Source organism: Epinephelus moara, chromosome 3 (assembly GCF_006386435.1).
Source record: "Epinephelus moara isolate mb chromosome 3, YSFRI_EMoa_1.0, whole genome shotgun sequence".
NCBI classification, from domain to species: domain Eukaryota; kingdom Metazoa; phylum Chordata; class Actinopteri; order Perciformes; family Serranidae; genus Epinephelus; species Epinephelus moara.
In genome coordinates, this window is record NC_065508.1 from 21,080,851 (window position 1) to 21,102,417 (window position 21,567).

The window sequence follows — 21,567 nt, forward strand, 5'->3', positions numbered from 1 at the left end:
ATAAAATGGAAATTCAGTCAGGAACACTTTCGTCAAAGAAAAATGTATTTCCATTTGCAGTATTATATTTGGTGGTATGGCTCTGTTCTGGGGCCCCTCTGCCTTTCCTCGGGCCTACACAGAAAGCCTCTTCCAAGCACCCATGTGGCAAGCCTAAAGGCCCTGACACACCAAGCCGACGGTTGGCCGTCGACCAAAGTCGGCCAATTGAGCATGTTGAATCAGCGGTGGAGCTAGTTGGTGAGAGAGATCACTCTGATTGGCTGTTCAGGTTTTATTTCCTCGACGTGAGGTGACGTAGACGACGCAACAGTTGGCTTTTGTCGCCGCTAGTTCTTTGATGTCGGTTTGGTGTGTCCGCACCTTAAGGCGGATAGAGCACACCTCCCTGCCCTTCCATGTGCATACATTGAAAGCCTAAGGCAGGGAGAGCAGCAGCAAAGATCCCAGGAACAGAACAGAGCAGTATCAATGGCAAACATGATATTAATAAGCAAGACACAGCATGAAAAGGAGGAGCTGGGGTGGAGGCGGGTTGCAAAGCGACAGTTTAGATAGGGCGCCCCAAATGAGATTTGTCAATTGACTCCCTTCCATCAATCAGCTGCTCCATCAGTTGACTGTAAAGTACAAATACCTTGAATTTGTACTCCACCACTGCTTCTCTGTTTTCCACCCCTTTTCCAACAGATTAGCTCTGGTTCTTGAACTGATTGTATTCATGACTGCTCACGTTTCCACCGCTTTTGAGTGGAACCATTGTAATCAAGGACGTAATCAACAGAGGGCGTTGCCCAGTGCACAATGGAAGTAAAAATCAAAACAAACTAGCGGATTACAACAATTACCTGTGAACTTTTGTTCTCTTAGTACAGATAGTTGATTTTACAAAAAAAACAAAAAAAACAAGCATGAACCAACTACTAATGAGACCACTGCACACTGACAATTTTTCACTTGCTTTCTCCATCGTCTCTTTCCAACTTGTAGAATATGATGTGTCCACTGATGTTGTCACAGTTTGCACTTCAGGTCAAGGAAAACCTGTTAAGTTTTTGGCTCCAGATGAGAACCAACTTTTTGGGTTGTGCACCAATTTATTTTTGATCAAAATGCTCTGAACGGCTCAAAATTAGGTTCAGGAATTGTGGTGGAACCAGTTCTATGTTGGTGGAAAGGGGATATGAGTGTATAACTTTTTCCTGCTTTCCACAAAGTCTTTGCGTTGTTTGAATAGACATTGTTGTGGATAGCAGCCAGATTACAGGGCATTGTGATCAAAAGTCAAGATGGATTGTCGTCATGTCTAATTTTGACATTTTCAGCATCAAAATCTTATATTTTTGCGTCTAAACTTTTGAATCCATCCACCACAATTGCAAAGTTTCCACACATTTCTGAAGCTGTATTTAGAAGCAAAATGTCGTTTTGTTGTGATTCCAGTTTTACAAAAGTAGCCATTTTTGGCCACATTCGCTAAGCAGAGGCTTTCTTTAACTTCTGGTCTGTTGTTAAATCCTCCTGCTGTATATTTATCAGTCTCTTTGATGTCTTAATTTAGGACAGCTCCGGACACTTTTTAAACTCTTTTTTTCCCCCTCAATTAACCATAGAAGCCAAACAAAAATAAATAAGCTGTTTGTTCAAGATGGGAACAATGAGCAAAGGCTCTGAACATGAGGCTCAGCTGGGCCTGACAGAGCACGGCTTATCCGGCCACGTCTGGGAAACTCACACACACGCACACACAAAGCCATTGAAGGGACAGGAATGGACCCCCAGGCGAGTGTGGAATGGAGGTCAGACATGGAGGAGGGGGAGGGGGTCGGAGTTCAAAGAGTAACCGTAACTGCGAGATCTAATAATGTAGGATTAACTGTAATAGCGCTGTGAGTGAGATCATCGGTGTTAAATACGATTACAGTAGGTCATAGTAGAGGGCTCACTGCAGGGGAAAATGACTGGAGAATCTTAATTAAATGTGCGGCATCATTCTATTATTCCTTGAATCATCAATACTCATGATTATTAAAGAATATCTGGAGGAACTTTAAATACAAATGTGCTTGAGACTGAAAGGCCTCAAAGCTGTCTGGACTCATGTCAAAATAAAAAACATATTTAGGAACTCTCGGCATCTGACAAGTGGTTATTTCCAGTTTTTACTCAGGTACAAATTTGAGATACTTACTTGAGGTACTGTGCTTGAGTATTTATATTTGTTTTGCAACTGTATACTTAAACTCTTTCCTCCATTTCATTTATCTGACAGCTTCAGTTACTTTGCAGATTTAAGACAAATTAACAGGACAAAATGTAACCAATAAATAAATTATAATATCATTGTATAAGTGAGTATTAATTGGTCCCCAGGGGTGGATTTTACAAGCTACCCAGCAGTATGCGAAATGATATTTAAAATATATAAATTAAATGTAGCTCCATTTTTACCAGCTGCAACATTAAACTGATGAACACATTAATACATCGATAACTATAATCCAGTAATATATATTATTCTGAAATGAGTCATCCTGGCAAACGAGTACTTTTATTTAAGTAACATTTTCAATGCAGGACTTTTACATGGAGTAGTTATACATTGTCGAATCACTACTTTTAATCAAGTTTATTTCTGGTATCTGGTTATTTCTGATTTGAATACTTCGAGTCAGATGAGAAGATTTATAGCCAGTACAGAAAAATGTCTGGGATGTGTTTGGTCTAGCTCAGTGAAGAACATGGCATGGAGGTCACCTTTGAACACAGCACAGTGTTGATCAGAAATACAAGGTGGTAAAATTAGAAGGACATTTTGAGCCTCAGTCGCAAACTGTTTTCTTACCTGAGTTTTTTCATACTCCTCCAACAAATTTAGAACTGAGTATGAACAAATGATGTCCTCTGGCACACACCTTTTAACTAAATGCGTAGGATATTACAACTGCATTCATTAAATAAGGCTTTCATAGATTATAATTAAAAACCAGACGTTTTGTATTGCATTGGCCAAATGTATTAAATAACTATGAAATCAGCGTCCTTTTATTCTCATTAATAATAATTAAAATATTCAACCATAAAAACTAAGTGTCCCAGTCGTAGGGCACAATGGAGTGCATGAGAACGTCCCTATTTAACAATAACAGTTTGGTTTTCATTGTTTTTATTGACTTGGCCTATAATGATCGACCACTCCCACCAATTTCGAGTGAAATTTCACATATATAGCCAATGTTAATTAGTAGCCTCTCTAGGGTCTGTATAAAAGATTCTGATTTACCTTCAAGCGTTAAGTGTTAAGATGGCATAAATAGCTTCTCCTGGAAGATATACAGCCCATGCCTTCAGGAGAGACGCTTTAGAGGCCGACATGTTCTAACATGTTTGAATAGAGTGGGAGGAAGAGGTGTTTCTAACTGCCAAGATATTCATAAGCCTTTACCGTTGACCTGACACTGGTGTGTTGTAGAAACAGCTTCACCACTTACTCCATGACACACCTCGAGGCTAACCTATTTCCTTATGTAGAGAAAAGGGGCGTGGCAGTATGCTGGTTGTAAATAGCGCGCGCACACCTGTCAGTTTAGAACGATTCTGATTCACTAATATATACACGGCAGTAAGAACAAAATTTGGAGGAGTGCACAAGTCATGAATCTGACGGTAGTTTTGCATGAGCACTTATTTTGTGCGCGGAGTAAGAAACTGATTGCACAACTGTAGTTACATTTAAAAAAAAAGTGATAAATAAGCAAAAAAATAAATGAATATATGCTGAAATAAATCCTGAAATAAATAAATAATTGAGGGAATAAATATATATAAAAAAATGTAAATAAATATATAAATCAGCAAGTATGTTTTGATAAATAAAAGAAAAAGTTTTTCAAAGGACTACTTTTTTATTTCCTTTATTTTCTTTAAATCATATTTACATTTTTTTTTATATTTGTTGCCTCATGTATTTATTTCAGCATCTGTTTTATAGCTGTATTTATTTATTTATATTTGATTATGTAATATTGACTTAACTGGTATTCCATATGGTTCCGGTTGGCTTAGAAATCTCTTTTATATAATCTTAATATGATTACCAGTTATTTCTTATGGTATTGTGAGACAGGTTGATATTTTCAATCAAAGGCAGATCTATCTAAAAGCAGAAGTACAGTTGACCTTTGTGCCCTCTCTGACCCATGTTGCCCTCTCCACTTGTTATCCTGCCCTGTGTGCAGAATGAGTCCATTAAACCGTACGTAGCAACAGGATGACTTTGTGAAGAGCAGCTTCAGCAGCTCTGTGACCTTCCGTGTTGCCCTGTCTTTATCTCCACCGCCCCGCCTGCCTCGGCTTTCAGCCTGTCATTGCTCATGACTATGATTCATTGCATGGTACATTAGGGCATTCTCCCTCTCTCTGTCTTCCTTGTCCCTCCATTTCAAACTTCCTTATCTCATTTTTGTTGGATTCTCCTCCTCTGTCCTTGTTTGCTCTCTTTATTTTATTTTCTGTTTCTTTCTCACATCTCATTCTTGGTCATATGTCTTGTTCACTCAGTCGAGGGGAGGTAGAGAGATTCTGTGACAGGAAATATACTGAGACCAGCTCATCAGTCAGATGACTCTCAGGCTTGATGTCTCCTGCTTTCAGCCTTTAGACTGATGGCTTTTTAACAAACTGTGTGTATGTGTGTTATCCTCCATACCTCCCTGCCCGCCCGCTCGCTGCTATTCACATTCCTGATATGTGAGTAAGAGCTCAATATTGCAATAATGGCACGTTGACATCTGGGTGTCAAGTATCATAAAAGCATGACAGCAGTGGGGCTTTACTCCGTGTTCCTGGATGTGACATCGGTCCAAGTAGCATTTACATGTGGCAGCAGAGCGCACACACTCAGCCCCTGTTGTTTCACACAGTGTTAAACTACTATCTAGTTTAGTGCCTGGATTATATCCAGCTCATCTGTGAATTCCATTTCTAAATGGTTTATGGCAGAGAGGATATGCTGTCCTTGGCCTTTAATGTCCTCTGCAGCTATAGCCACACGTGTGTCTGGAATGGTTACTTCATTATTTAATTATTTATTAAGGAAAAATGCTTAACTGTCAGTGTGTTCAGCTTCTCCACTGTGAGGATTCGCTGCTTTTCCCTGTTTCATACAATTATACACTGATTTTTTGGGGCTAAAATTTTTGAAGGCAATGGGTTGGGCTCTTGGACCAACTCAGTTGCTGGGAAAATGTTGGCATTGAACCTTTATGCAAACCACAGATATGTTACATTTGCATGTTATTATGCAGCAAATTTGTTTAAACATTACATTTCATCAATGCGGGGAATAAGGTGGTTAGGTTGGGCACAAAAACCACTTGGTTATGATAAATGCTATATCGTAGATTCTCAGTCATCCAGGTCATGGTAAACATAAGTGCTATTTCGTAGCCAACTGGACCATCTTGCATCTCTTGAAGACGCTTTGCCTCTCATCCAAGAAGCTTCTCCAGTTCTAAATGACTGGTACGGAGTTGCAGGCTTTAAACTCTGTGTGGGTGGGAACCCTTACAGTGTCATTAGGGTCACAGGTAAGCTCTTAGTTCCAGAGTCGTTAAAGTCACAATGTGAGTCGATGACCCACCTGGCCATCATGTCAGTCGTTAGGGTCAGGTGGGATCAGGTGTGAATGGGTGTGGAGTCGTCTGGGGAGGGATCGGAAGACTGCATTGTAGGTTTGTTTTTGTTTTGTTTTTTAATTTTTTAATTTTATATACTTTTATATACTATTAATCCCCCTGAGGGGAAATTCAATTTTTTCACTCTGTTTGTCAATTACACACAGGTCCGAAAGACACACACATGCACAAACAGGACCTATACATGCACAAAGTGGAGAGATGTCAGAGTGAGGGGGCTGCCTTGGTCAGGCGCCCCGAGTGGTTGGGGGGTTCAGTGCCTTGCTCAAAGGCACCTCGGCAGTGCCCAGGAGGTGAACTGGCACCTCTCCAGCCACCAGCCCACGCTCCATATTTGGTCCGGACGGGGACTTGAGCAGGCGACCCTCCGGTTCCCAACCCAAGTCCCTATGGACTGAGCTACTGCCGCCGGTGGGTGATAAGTTGTGTCATAGGCCACCTCCTCTGTTTAACGATGGTCGTTCCAGTTTGATGTAAATGGCTTCTTTCTACATCAAACTGGAATGACCATCGGTAGGCCTCAGGTGGGTCATCGACTCACATTGTGACCTCAACGACTCTGGAACAAAGAGCTCACATATGACCTTAACGACTCTGCAAGGGTCCACACCCACACAGAGTTTAAACCCTGCATCTCCTTACCAGTCATTTAGAACTGAAAAAGCTTCTTGGATGAGAGGAGAAATGTCTTCAAGAGACGCAAGAGGGTCCAGTTGGCCAAGAAACTGCATTTATGATTACATGACCTGGATGACTGAGAATCTTCACCGACACTTGGTTATGGTTTTGAAGGGAGTATGATTTGTCCTAAAATGCACAGTTCTCATCCCACTATCCCAGCAGGAAATGCAGGAATGTCTTGGTAAAAAAAAACTGCTTTTCCTACCACTGTTCTAGCAGGAAAAGCAGTGAAGTCTCCGCAACAAACAACCAGTTTTTGTGCCACTATCCCAGCAGGAAATGTAACAATGTGTCAGTAAAAAACAACCCTTTTTCGTGCCACTGTTTTGACATGAAAAGCAGTGATGTCTCTGCAACAAACAACCAGTTGTCGTGCCTAAAAAGCCACAAGAAACCCAGTGATGGGTCCCTACAAAACACCCACAACTGATAGCTATAAGGCTGCTGGAAATGCAGCAACAACTCCCTAAACCACAACCGCTTTTGTTGTCTGTTGGCCTTGAACAGTGTTTTGCAGTTTGGCAGACGTCTCATCTAGGTGCCACACCATTCACCATCCCCTTCACCTCCCAGTGACAAAGTCGGTTCATACACTACATTATCTTAGAAATGTTTATATGATGCGTATTAAACATGCAAATGCAACACATTTATGATTTGCAGAAAACAACAATGGCAGCATTTTCCTCAGATGACTGAGCTGCTGGGAAATCAATAATTGTTAGTTGTTAGTTGTTCTACAGTAGCTACAAATGTTCTGCTGCCTGGTTTTTGGGATATCTTTCTAATACGTATTTTGTTAAAGTGCCATTAAAAGGAGGGCCGTTGCTGTAGCGTGACACCGTTCTGGTCTTGATAAGAACAGCTCTATGTGTGAAATGTCCCTGTCTGCATTTTATTAGCTGATGAAAGTTTTCAGGCTCATTTTCTCTCGTGATTTAACCACTGATGCTATCATAGATCTTATCTGCTTCCCACTTGGAGGCAGACCAAAGCAAATATATACAGATCAGCTTCTCTTTTTTCCACCTCTGGTCAGTCCTCTCTCTCTGACTGTACAGGCCCCTGCTTCTCTCTCATACTCTCTTTTTCTCTGAGCCCTAAAAAGCGACAGCTCTGCCTTTTGTGTGCCGAGCGAGACACTTCCTGTCGCTTGATGCTGTGTTTGCTTTTCTGAGCCGGCTCCCAGAGAGCTGTTGTTGTCCACTGCTGTTTTAGCATTCATGCCTCTCCCTCTCTTTTTACCCTGAACGAATCCCAACCCCCGCCACCAACACCCAGCTGCTTTCCTCTCCCACTCCCACCCTGAACTCGAACATACCTGCCTGCTCTGGCCTGGATTAGGACACATGTTTTCTCCAGATTCACACACACACACACACACACACACACANTGCTGAGCCAGCTGAGAGGGAGAAGGGGGGAGTTATGAGAGGAATGAGGGCTGACATGACTGCACAGGTCTGCCCCCCAGTCATAATAGATAGGCGGTGACTGATGGAGAGAAGACTCACACATCCAAAGACTCTCCTTCTCAGCCTGTGTTGTATCATCAAAGCATTAGATCACCGAAATGTTATTTGCAGATTAGAGATCACTTTAGGTGAAATGCTGATGTTAATGCATGGTACGTGCTTAGTATGAAAGGGGTTTTCAAAGTTTATGATGACAGGAGTTTTTTGAAAATATGTTTGCTGATTGTTTCCATCATGATGATGACAAGTTAATGTTACTGATTGGGTGATTCTTGATCGTGCACACATTGACTGTATTTCATGACCTGTAATAGTGGATGTGAACAAAGCCTGAGCCCAGGACTGAGCATCCTGTTTGGCTTCATTCAGAAGCAGCTGCTCCCTCAGATCCCATTGTGACCACACAAACACTCTCTGGCTTGCCCCAGTGGCTCATGTCGGACAACAATAATTGACTCATATGTTATTTTGCATTTTAGCAAATCAGAACAAAACAAATCAGTAGAAAGCGATTGCGGGACTGACCAACAAACACCTAGTCTAAAGTCAGAATGGCACAGTATTCTCTTGCTATGTAAAGGGTGCGTTTCCACCAAACACTTTCAGTTTGGTGCCTTTGGAACCAAAGGTAACCCTTCAGTCATGGTACCTAGACCCTAGCGTTTCCACCACAAACAGTATCCTTAAATGTGGGCGGGGTTGTTGTCACTCACTGCTCCGTCCAGCACTTGCTGTATTTCCTCATTACTGGTGACACAGAGGGAAGTCTGCACCTCGTTTATCGTCTACAGAATGACATATGACAAAATAGAACCGGCTGCAGTGAGAGTCTCTCTCCATGGGATATTTAAAAATAGCGGGTTTGTGCGTATAGTCCTTCTCAGGCAAGCTCAGGAGTTTAGTGTTGCCGTAGCCTGATGCTTTTCTTTTCTCTGAGTGAGTATTAGAATATATGCTGTTCACATAATCCAACCGAAATTAATATATTTAAACACTTGAACATCCACTCATCACTAACACTGTATGTCATATAAAAACTAAAGTAATGGTAAAAGTTGTCATATGGAAAATTTAAGGTGTCGGTTGATTCATGGCATCACCTCATACATTGAGTAACATTACAAGGAAACGTTCAACCTTAAAAATCGCCAGCAGTCGGCCCAGTGAATGAAGTTATTTTTTCTCAGACTCCAGCTGCTGTGAGAGGCAGCAAAACATCTTTTCATTTTATAGTTACAGTTTACTAATAAAACTCTCCACAGTATGAACAGTGGTTACATGAGCCTCAAAACCAGCCACAACTCAGCCCTGAGCAGAGTGACTGTCTGCTACTGACCAATCAACAGACTGCAGTGTTCAGAGCTCCAACTTTTAGTACCAGATCTGTGTGCTAGGTACCCCAACAGAGGGGGGACCGAAAATAAGGACAGTACGAAAATGTTCCATTGGTACCATCCACAACTTTTCGCAGTGGAAACGGAAAAAAAGTGAACTTAACTGAACTGTACTGCTCAGTGGAAATGGGGCTTAAGATGTGCCTACAGAGGCGGGTTCACAATGTGCGTACTCTTTGCTTGTTACACACTTGTTACACTCCTTGGCAGCTGCAACTCTGCCGCTATTTCTTTCGATGCTTCGTCCTTCTTTAAGCGATCATGGTAAGAGCTGGAGGACACATCATACAGATGAAGCTTCTGCTGCCTCAACTCAACAAGGTTTTCGTCTTTGCTGGAATCTCACATATTTCTTTGAGCGCATTTTGTCTCCATGGCGAGCTGCTGTCCATCTGTTTGTTTGGGTTTAGCACCATTGGGTCATTTCATGCCACATTTCTATCGGTTGGTTAGACAGAGGTTGTAACAGCAGTCATACTGAGATGGTCATCCAAAATTTCTTACACTGTCAGAATCTTATCCCAGGCTGTCTTTGATCACAAGACTGTGACAACGGCCATCCTTGAACCTCTCGCACTGTGTGATGTAGGACCACTGTTTTAGAGCCACAACCAAAGATATGACCATGTTCCTTTCACGATGGTCATCTTTCATCTGGGACAGCCCAAAATCGCACAGTGTATACTGGGCTTTAGACCATGCACTATTATCATTAAGATAACACCGTAAGGGTCTACAGCCATGGTAGCAGCTGTGGCTAAGCTAACATGCTCATGTTTAGCATGCTAACATTTGCTAGTTAGCACCAAACTGTGTACAGCTTAGTATGATGGGAGTATCATAAAGGGAAAACTAGAAATTTTTACCTGTTACTACAGTATTGTGGGGAACTATAATGTACCAAAATGTAATGGCAATCCATCGACTAGTTTTTAATGCCTTTGTTCCCAGGGTCCTATGTCTATTGATATAAACTAACATTGTAAGAGCTTCACAGCTCAAATTGCGAAAGAACAAAATGCGATGAATGTTTCAAAGCAGTTTGAATGGTAAAGATAATTTCAGCCACTGTGGAGATATCAGTGTGTAAACTCAAGAAAGCTGTCTTGCCCACAACTTTGAGGACTCAGGTTTCAGAGAGTGCAACATCCCTAGTTCAAGAGCTGTAGGTGGTTCAGTTAAACATATTGACCGAAGGAAACGCACACTGAACATTTGACCCTGGGGGAAAATTACTGAGAACATGGTCTTGCATGGCCAGACTTATCTCCACACTTTGTTTTAGTGCCTGGGGGAAGGTCTAACTGAACCCATCATTATCCTCCACTAAGGAAGAAAACACTCTGGGTTGTTTGTATTACTTTAAACAGAATCATAGTTGTCTTGGCCGGCAGTACGTCCAAGATTCACTGACAGTGCCCTTGCGAAAGTGTCCAGAGGGAACTTGTTTTGGTGGAATATTTGCACATGGAGAAGCGAGGCCTAGCATTTAAATGACTAAATCCCTGAAAAAGAAAACACCACATAAAACATAACAAGACGATTGTCGACTATGTTTTTGTATTTATTTATTTTTTTGATTTAACCTTTATTTAACCAGAAAAACCTCTTGGGATTTAAAATCTCTTTTTCAAGAGTGTCCTGGCCGAGACAGGCAGCAACATAAGTTATAGACAGACAACATATAACAAAAGTACAGAATACAAATGTAAAGCTCTAAAACATCCAAAAAGTATGTTAATATCCTATAAGCAATGTTGTAGTACTCAAGATAAGTCTTGGTCTCAAGACAAATTTTGGAAGCTCTTGGTCTTATCGTATCTCATTTTTTTCTCAATCAAGTCGCAGTTTTGGACAAAGATATCACTAAAGTGCCTGTGCAAAAAATAGGATTGTTGAATAAAGATGGTTTAGTTGATTTCATCTCCTTAGTGTGTGTTTGTATTCATTCGCTCAGAGAAAAATAAAGTAAAATTCCCAAACATAAAATTCACCTCTGCAGTACCTTTTGATTATTTTATCGAGTCATTTCTCATGATACACGTACACACACACACACACACACACACACACACACACATACGGCACTGAGAGGAGTCCTCATTTGTTTTCTGTGGGTGTTTTTACCAGGATGTGAATTTTTCACATCAATATGAGGAGTGTCTATGGTTTGCATGTTCCACATTTTATCATAAGTGTGTCATTCAGTTTGGGACTCACACTGATCTGGTGTAGGTCATGACTTGGTTTTGGTTTAGGTGGTCTTGACTACAACACCGCCTATGAGTCAGATTACTGAGAACATAAAACCCTTCGAAAGGTCTCGTTAATGAGTCATAATAACAGGTTATTGAGCTGTGGAACAGAGATACACTCCCGTTGTTGAGATAGTTAACTCAAAACCAATGTTGAGGGCTGGTGATGCTAGAAGAAAATTCACGGGGTCACCAAAGTCAGTACGGTTCATCCTAGGACAACCATAAATGTCTGTACATAATTTCAACAATCCATTTAATATTGATAGAGATATTTGAGTCTGGACTAAAATGGTGGACTGACTGACATCCATAGAACTGCACTGTTACATGGCTAAAAAGTCTTTAAAAATAAGTGAGGGATCATTTTAGCTAAAGGCACATTTTTATGGTGACCAGAAGGGACCATAGTGATCACTAGGTTAGTGTTTAAACTCCACAACAACCAACCAAAATGCATTTTTTTCCTCTCACTATGAAACTACAGCTAGTTATAAGCTGACGTAACACTGGCATCCATAACACCAAAGCAGATGAGTGAAGGCAATCAGGAATGACAAATCTATCAACAGTTCTTAGGAGCTCTGGGGATATTCATGACTGCAGCGTTTTAGAGCTGTCCTCAGGACTCGGAGTCCTGCTGTTTTTCTATTCTGTGAGGTAGTTAATTACATTCTCTGGGCGTCACATGTATGGATCAGTCACTGGTTGGATTAGCTCTGGTCCTCAGGGTCAGGACTGAAGACCACCGGCTTAGAGCAACAGAAAACAAGCACAGGACTGCATGTCCGATCTTTAGCATCTCCCTAGAGCTAATGCTTTGTGTACAGACACACGGATGTACCCAAAGATATTTAATCCAATGCTCTATCCCAAACAATTAGAAAAACAAGTCTGCGTAAACAGGTGCACATTTAGCTTTGTCGTTGTTTTATGTCTTTCTCCTTTCTGCAGTATGTGAAGAGCACGGCAGGGCTTTTTCTCCTATCTGGAAAGATAAAACTCCCAGATGGTCTTACAATACACATCTACAGCAAATGCTGTATCCCTAAAATACCCAAATCTCAGAAACACTAATGGAGACACGATTTTTATTTTCCTATGAGATCAAAATAGATGTTTATGCTTTACTTGATCACATGTCTAGTGCTGATCGTCAACTCCGTGGCAGTATCTGGTCCAGCAATGACAAGAAAGTCATTTTGTTATGTAGGTATTCTTTATGGAATTTTATAGTTTGTTTTCCTGGTAAATGATAAATAAAAAAATGTTGATGACTCATCGTCCAATGACACAACTTAATTGTGTGGCTCAGCCTGCATCTCTCCTTCACCTGCTGCACTGCTGGCTTTTTGTGAGCTGTAAGAGCACTTTGGATCAGCCCTGTTTGTGTTTAAAGTGCTATACAAATGAAGTTGGCTTGACTTGATTGGACTCCGGATCTCGGCTCGAACATGTGTGGCCTCACTCCAAAAATATCATGGGTGTCTTCTTCCTCCATTTCATCCCTGTCCAATGTGTCCACAGGCTTGAGTGATAATGGTGGCGCTAAGTCCTCAACAACAGAGAGAAGGCTGGTTTCTATGTTTGACTAGTAGCTACTGTCAATCTGAAATCTGCCAGGGCAGGGGGGGCATAACACACATTAAGCACTCTTGACTAATGTAAACACCAATCAGTATCTGAGACAAGTCCTTCCCTAGGTTAAGGTCTTTACAGGAAACACATGAATATGCAGAATCAAATAGCACCCTGCTAGTCGTTTCATGGGAGCTTTAAGCAAACAGGGAATTTCAGCCTGTGCCTACAGACCAGGCTGGCTCTTCACTCTGCCAAGTGTGCTGTTATGATCAGGTCCACTGAGCATAACCCAACATTACCTAGCGCCAGTGACGGACTCAGGATGTTTGCAGGGGCGAAAAGGAAAAAAGGGCACCTACTGCATGACATGGGCAGCCAAAAGGGCACATCCGCTCGTTTTCATCCAATAGGGCACATCGTCTTGTTTTGATCACTTAAGAGGGCAGCCAAAAGGGGCCATCCTCTCGTTTTCACCACTCAAGAGGGCACTTTAGCGCAACAACTATTGGATGAATTACTATGAAATCATGGACAGACATTCATGATCCACTGAGGATGAATTGTTATCACTGGACCGTGTCATTTTTAGATGCTCAGACCAACTGACAAACTAAAAAAGCAAGAAAGTCCATGTAAGCTGGTGGTTGAACACAGGACTTTCACCCAGGAGACTGTTTTGTTTGTGTCCCATGTGAAAACAAAAGTCAACGTCATTTTAACTCAACCTTGATCTTTTCCTTAGCCTAACCATGTAGTTTTGTCTCCGAACCTAACCAAGTAAACCTAAAAAGTAAATAAACCTACTCTTGAAGTTTTGTTTGAAAAGACACAATGCATGTTACCTGCAGAACTTGACACGCTGTCCCCTGACTTGCTGACACATCCAAAACAAATGCTAGAGGAGTACCTGGACATGTAGGGCCGCTGAACAAGAATCAATATTTGACAAGTTAGGAGTGAGAATGTGTTGCAAAATTTTACATTTCCTGTGAATATAATCTGATTCATCGTATTTCCACATGTATTTTGTATCCAGTCTGTGTTAAGGCCAGTCTGTGTTATGTTTTTCCTGGGCTGGAAAAAAGGGCCCTCCAATGGATGATTAGAGAAAAGTCAACTCAGACATTGAGTGAAGAAATTACTGCATGATATTAAACCATAAAATCAAATCATGAGTTAACATATCGGTCTAATTTTTGTCTTCATTTATTCATTCAATCTTGGGGCTACTTTCTTACAACTAATCATTTATCAGTTAAATAGTGTGCTGAACTGAAGTAGTGTGTTTTCCAGTCATACCCAATGTATGCAATTCCAAGACTGTTCAGGGACCCCAGTATGCAGAAATACATAAATACACCAATGTTCCTTTTTTCCCTCGCCAAAATGTAGCATAGTTTTGCAGCGTTATTTGGCCCCCTTCCCAACAAGATAGCATAACATGGCTGGTACCATTGGATACACATATAGTGTGTATTTTTATATGATATCAGTGTCTTCACTATAGCTTTAAAACTGAGCCTGATACAGCAGGTTTTATTCGCTAACATTAGTCTGCCTCACTTTTCACCATCAGCTCTGCCTGTCATACCTGCTGCTTCTTCACCTTTTTTTTTTTTTGCCAGATATTTGTCCACTGCAGTGGCGATTGCTCTAAGACTGCAAGGGAAACTCAGCTTACCCTAAAATGTCAGAAAATAAGTGGTCAAATATGTACTGTTGTGTTTACATTTCATTGACTAAATATGCGCTAGAACGCGTCCAACTTTTGTTCAGAATCAGCTACTTATCACAGGCCACTGACGCGACTTTCTTCTCATTCATTCCCATAGCGTCACAGTGCATTAAACAGTGTCGAAGCTCAGGGTCCAAAGACTTCAATGGGGAAGCATAGAGTGGGTTGTTCCACTGCAGCGAAACTAGACAGCCATTGGATTAATGCTCGGTTTTGTCCCACCCATCGGATGCTCAGCGTCTCTGGGGGTCTATGGGGCAGTGGGCTGGCCTTGGCTGGCCTGGACGCTGGGCTTCGCGTGATGATTGGATGATCTGTCTGAGGCTGAATCCCTTTTTGATTGACAGCGAAATGAGCGAATCAGCAATCTTGAAATATAAACCACCACCGGAGCATTTTTCAAAGTTTCATTCCGTTGTTCCGAGTTGATCTGGAGACTTTTCCAATCCTCTTAGTGACTTTTTCTTTGTTAAAAACAATTAGCGACAAATCTAGCATCTTTTTCTGGTGTTATTGGAGACTGTACTCGTGTTTGGAGACTCTGACTTCTGTCGCTCTGCGGTTACTGTCCCCAACGAGCAGCGGGTGCTGCTGTGAGCCCCTCCACCATCCCAAAGCACTCACAGGCGGTCAGACTAGCCTCGCGCAGCAGCTCCAGAGGGTAGAATTTACATATAAATAAACGGACACATTTTATGATGTAGGCCGAAAATGAGCTTCCCCTCCTTGAAAGACCAGCAGCCGCCACTGGTCCACTGCCTTTCTGCTCCTTTCATTGCCTTGTTCTGTCTGTACCCTGGGCCAGGGTCATCTGTACCCTTCGACTCCCCTGACGACATTTTTCCAACACTAGGTATCAAACAAAAGCCAGAAACTGTGTCTTATAAAGTGTAAAGACGGAGGGTAATGTTATCTCAGAGCCTTACCGTGCAAAGTTTCTCCTCCTCTGTGCCACTGCATCACTGTCTGTACCAAAGAGTAGCGTATATGTCAAGTGCGCTCCCTTTGCAGCAAAATCTGGGGACCAAAATGTCCCCAGAAGAACACTGCACAGCACACTGACTAGCAATAACAATGACTGCCCTACTTGAAGCAATCTCTGAGGGTTCTCCAACTGATGATTCAAATCTTTGACTTCCGAGGGGTGGCCCTATTGCATGCATGTCCGCTTTTAGGATTCTTTGAATATTTCCACCTGCACTTGCTGGACCTGGATCAGAATACTGTTCCTTCCTCAGGTTGTGTGTGTGAATGCGTAGAGGTATGTGGAGGCCTCTGAAGCCACACAGACACAAACCCATGACTCAGGAAAGTCTCCCTGGCGGTTAGCCCCGTTCCCAAAGTTCATGAGAGGGATAAAAGAGGAAGACACCGGAAATAGCTTATCTATCCAACAGGGAGTCAAACAATGGCCCGGAGGAAGTCTGTCCTACGGAATCTCTCTTCTCATCAGACTCTGAAAATGTTGTACACAGTGTATGAGGTGACGATTCTCTGTGAATCGCGTACACACACAAAAACACAACAGACTGGACGTGCCGCTATGCACGTTCTTCACCCAGAGGAGAGATCAGAGAGAGTATCAGAGGCTTAAATGGGATCTAAGAAGAAGATCTTACGAAGGAAACATGACCAGGCATTAATGGACTCTGAAAGACCCGGGACAGTGTGTAACAGCATTAAATTTTCATTTTCATGTTGTTTCCTGTGGTTCTGTGACTTAATGGCTTTTTTCATGGCCTGGTCATGTTGTCAAGAGGCTATTAGCTCTCTAGCACAAATTGTGGGCACTTAAGCTCATTATGATATGTGATATGGACTTGAGTCATTTGTAACGTCTGTCCTTTTTTGTCGTTGCCCAATTTTCTGTCCACAGAACATCGATGTGACCAACTTCAGCAGCAGTTGGAGTGATGGCCTGGCTTTCTGTGCCCTCTTGCACACGTATCTGCCCGCCCACATCCCATACCAGGAACTCATCAGTCAAGATAAGGTAGAAAACTACAGGAAAACTGTGCACACACTGAAGTGCTAATTTAACACCAGTCTTAATGGCCAGTCGGTCGGTGCCTTACCAGCAGGTAATAAGAGAAGCACATTAAACTAAGCGGAAATTAGTGTATTTATAGAAGAGACACACACACAGGCTCTTTCCTCACACACATACCTCTGCAATCCCTGTATCCAAATCTCATTTTACTTGCATACCTGGATTATTGGTTATCACTGGGTCATGACTCACACGTACTTATACATCCATATGTGAGCAATTATGTGGCTTTGCACCAGAACAGTGAAGTCGAAGTTAAGACACCACGTGTTAACATCCAAAGCATAGTTGCCTATAATGTTGTGCATTTGTCATGCATTTCTTACCCAAATATGGCATAAAAAGCACGATTCATATTTTGAATACTCCAATACTTTCACCTCCTAATCTCACATTTAAGACACTACATGTCTACTGTGTCAAACTGCAACCCCATAAGAAGTATCTGTCCTGGTAGGAATCACAACTTAGGCCCCAATCAGACAGAGCGTCTGTTTCTAATAGTTTTCAGTGGGAGTGAGGTGTTTTGCTAGCTGCTTTTGTGTTGCTGAGCATCTTGTGTTTATCCACCTTATGCTTTTTGTGTTTTCGCCGGAGCACTTTGAATGTCTTGAGTATAAAAAACGCCAACTCAGAGAGGAAAAAGCACCTGGCATCACTGGCTTTTTTTTCCCAGTGTCCAATCAGATGAATGAAAGCTGGGCCTTCTGTGGTGGTGATAACAAGACGTTTGCTGAGCACCATATGCGGTTTGTGTTAAGCTAAGATTTGGTCATTTTCAACTTAGTCTGAGGCAAGCTGCAAACATATCTGAACAAATTGTCGTCTCAACTACTAACGTTTTACCAACAGTAATTAAGCCCAGTGATTGACACCAGATTGTCAAACTATCTGAGAACCATCCTAAGGCTGCTTTGAGACCTAGAGTTGTCTTGCTTTGGTCTGAATCAGGGACTAATTTGGTTACAAAGTTGCATAACTGCCTAGAGTTGGTTCATGTTCTCACGGCAGCATTTACAAGTGGACCAGATCAAATGCCTTGCACGCGAAAGCTGCTCTCGATTGGTCAGAATTTCCATGTGGGAAAAATCCATGAAGTAAACAAAACGTTGAAGAAGAGTACACTTGTAAGATAAATGTGACACTTTCTAATGTCACAATGGAGGGACAACTACGCAGGTTGATTTTAGCGCTGCTCATCGTGGACTATATTGCTGTCATTGTTCATTTTAGTCAAACCATACAGTTTGAAAACGAGGCGCGGCTCCAACTAGAAAACAATGTTTTGATGCATTGGATGTGCTGAATGTGCATATTAAGGCAGTACAGGAGGAGGTGCACATTAATAATCCTCCAGGACTGTAACATGCTCATGTTTAACCCAAACAATGTGTCATGTGACTGCAGTTGGTTCAGATCGAGTTTGGAACACGTTCTCACCACAAACAAACCGCACCATAGTGGTTAAGGTGAGGACATATGATTCGGTGGTTTTAAAATAAATGCAGCAGGCTGTGAAAGGGCTCTGTCTGATCGAGGCAGGCGACAAAAGACAGTCTAGTGCTCCCAGTGTTTTGCAGGTTGCAAAAGGTGTTTGATCAAGGCCTTAGAAAGCTACTGTTTGGTTGGTGGCATCTTGCAAGTATTATGGGAGTTGCATTCAGTCATCGATGCTTGTGCTGTTGGCTAAAGTTAGTTGTTAACTTAAGTTAGTTGCAGTGGACAACTCAGCAGTTTAGTGTGGAATTGAGATTGAAAAACCACCATGAAAAAATGTTGTATGTTTGAAGAGAAAAGGAGGTTTCAGGAAAAATGGATCAGCTTGGGGCGAATACAATGATCTGCCTTGTTTGCAAACAGTTGAATTTGGTGCTCAAGGAATTAAATGACCAAGTTCATGGGAGAAGAACTCAAACGTAAGGTTTAACAGTTTCAATGAGACTGCCCAACAGTCAGTCTTCACCAATCTTGTCAAAAGTACTGAAAGGCAAGCAATGTGGGAGCTCACGAAAATGCTGAGCATCAAGCAGGACAGCAGTGGCTCAGTCCATAGGGACTTTAGTTGGGAACCGGATGGTCGCTGGTTCAAGTCCCGGTCCAGAACAGATATGGAGTGTGGACTGGTAGGTTGAGAGGTGCCAATTTGCCTCCAGGGCACTGCCGAGGTACTTTTGAGCAAGGCACTGAACCCCTAACTACTCGGAGCGCCTGTCCATGGGCAGCCCCCTCACCCTGACATCTCTCCATTTAATGCATGTAAAGGTCTTGTTTGTGCATGTGTGTATTTCGGGCCTGCATGTGTATGACAGCAGAGTGAAAAAGTTGAATTTCCCCTCAGGGATTATTAAAGTATACTCTTAACATTGACTTTGTTCCACCTGAATTGGAAGCAGGGTTGAAAGAATGTGAAGGAAAATGTTTAATCATGTTGGGTCAGTTATATAAGGAGGAGAACTGATGTCCCATGGGCAGCTTCAGCATAAACACAACCTCTCAGCCTATGGCTTATTTAGATAAGATATGACAAGAAGAACCGATGGATAACAGTTTGGATATCAAGGAAAAATGGGAATTGGAGATGATCATCGTAATTTCAGATAAAAACACTGAATTATCAAGCAGAGAGGGATATAAAATAACAGGTAGCCTCATTTGAAAGGAATTCGAATGGAAAGTTGAGATGAGATTTTTCAGGTCTCTTCGTGTCCAGCAAGCGGGGTGTGCCACTCTTCATCCCCTTTACTTAAGAAAAGGAACTATATATGGACTTTGAGGAGATGCTGAAATCCGGCCCTTTAAGACATTTCTGCCTGTGTTGCGCCTCTGAACAGATGACTGCGCTGCACGATTGCTTGTGATTAAATGAACTAAGAAGACGTTTAAAAAAAGAGCAGTGAGGTCACTCGCATGTACTTTACAGGGCATTGTGTACATGACACAGGGCCCCTAGAAGGTTACCGCAACAATGACTGGATGCTTTGCTGACAAAATCCTTTCCTGTGTACAGGGTTGAGTTGACACGAGAAGGCAGTTGCATGTGGTTGGCGAGGTGAACTCTTCACAGCAGCTTGACAGCTCTGTTTGCCTCAAAGAAACTATAGCTCTTAACTTACTTGAAGCTGCAGTAAAATCCTCTCTGATAAGTGAGCGGAGCACTGAAACTGCAAGTTCAGCCTGGGGTCATCTGTATGTTCCCAGGGTCCTGTGTCTCATGATATAAACTAATATTGTCAGAGATTGGAAAGGACTAGCTTTATAGTTCAAACTGCAAAAGAACAAAGGGATATGGATGTTTCTGAGTCAGTTTGAATGGTAAAAATCTTGTTTGGCCACTGTGGAGATATCAATATCTAAAGGACAATATCCTGGACAATTTTGAGGGCGTAGGTTTCAAGGAGTATATCATCAGTCATCCCAGCCATCAAACCTTGAAAAAGTTACGACAGCATGGCGATGCAGTGGTTAGTATTGTCACCTCACAGCAAGAGGGTTCCTGGTTCCTGTGTCAGGGGAGCCCTTCTGTGCGGAGTTTGCATGTTCTCCCCGTGTCAGCGTGAGTTTGCTCAGGGTACTCCAGCTTCCTCCCACAGTCCAAAGACATGCAGGTTAATTGGTGACTCTAAATTGTCCGTAGGTGTGAATGTGAGTGTGAATGGTTGTCTGTCTCTATGTGTCAGCCCTGTGATAGTCTGGTGACCTGTCCAGGGTGTACCCGCCTCTCACCCAGTGTCAGCTGGGATAGGCTCCAAAGTCTAGAGTATGTGACGTAGTGCATGAGCTGACTGTCATCTGGAGGTGAAGGGGATGGAGGATGGCGTGACATCCAAGTGAGACGCCTGCCAAGCTGCAGACAATTGTCCAAGACCGACAAACAACAAAACCAGATGTGATTTAGGGAGTCATTGCTGTGTTTCCTGCAACTTTTTAGGCACCAAACATGGGTGTCTTGCAGCAATCCATCGTTGTGTTTACAGTATGGATAGTGACACAAAAGGCAGATGTGTTTTACAGAGACATTGCTTTTTTCTAGCAGGGATTGTGCTACGAAAACCGGGTATTGTAAGCAAAAACATTATCTTTTCTTCACCATATCCAAGTGTTTTTTGTGCATAAATATAACCACGTTAACCACCGCCTTATTGAAACATAAAGTTACAACATATTGTAATGTGTCTGTGGTTTCCAGGCACGTACAATACCAACATTTTTTCTGGTGATTTGGTTGCATCAGTAGGCTGTAAGCCTGTGGGTGATTTTAACATTGTGACCCAGGAAAACATACATTGAACATTTTACTGAGGGAAAAACAAAAAATAACACCCTTTTAAACTCTCCTTAATGAGTCATACTAAGAGGATAATGAGCTGGGGAACACAGGACCCTGCGAATACAGATATGCTGCCATTCAGTCTCGTGCTCCCCCTCCCCAACTCAAACCTGCAGAATTGTGTCTACAGAAAATACCGCACATAAAACCACAATAAGTTGTTTGTGGAAAATGTGAACCTGTAAACTGCGAAAAACAAACTGCTTATACAGCAAAGGTCTGAAAGATGCATGTTTTGCCAAGAGGCAAATAAACTTTCTGTAATGCTTTGAAACAATTTTGCCTGGAGTCGTTTTTTCCACCATTAAGCTGCACATTCCAGACCTCCTTTATGGAGCTGAAGACACTTTATAGGTGCGCCACATTGTCCACA

The 21,567-nt window shown here is 42.2% G+C and overlaps 1 protein-coding gene across 1 annotated transcript in view; it reads left to right on the forward strand.

The window, feature by feature from the left end:
* The window catches only part of specc1 (sperm antigen with calponin homology and coiled-coil domains 1), a 149,212-nt gene that overhangs the window by 117,128 nt on the left and 10,517 nt on the right, over window positions 1-21,567 (forward strand). The window contains exon 13 of the mRNA XM_050041007.1: window positions 16,694-16,810. Within this exon, the coding sequence (XP_049896964.1) occupies window positions 16,694-16,810 (117 nt within the window). The remainder of the gene's footprint in view (window positions 1-16,693; window positions 16,811-21,567) is intronic.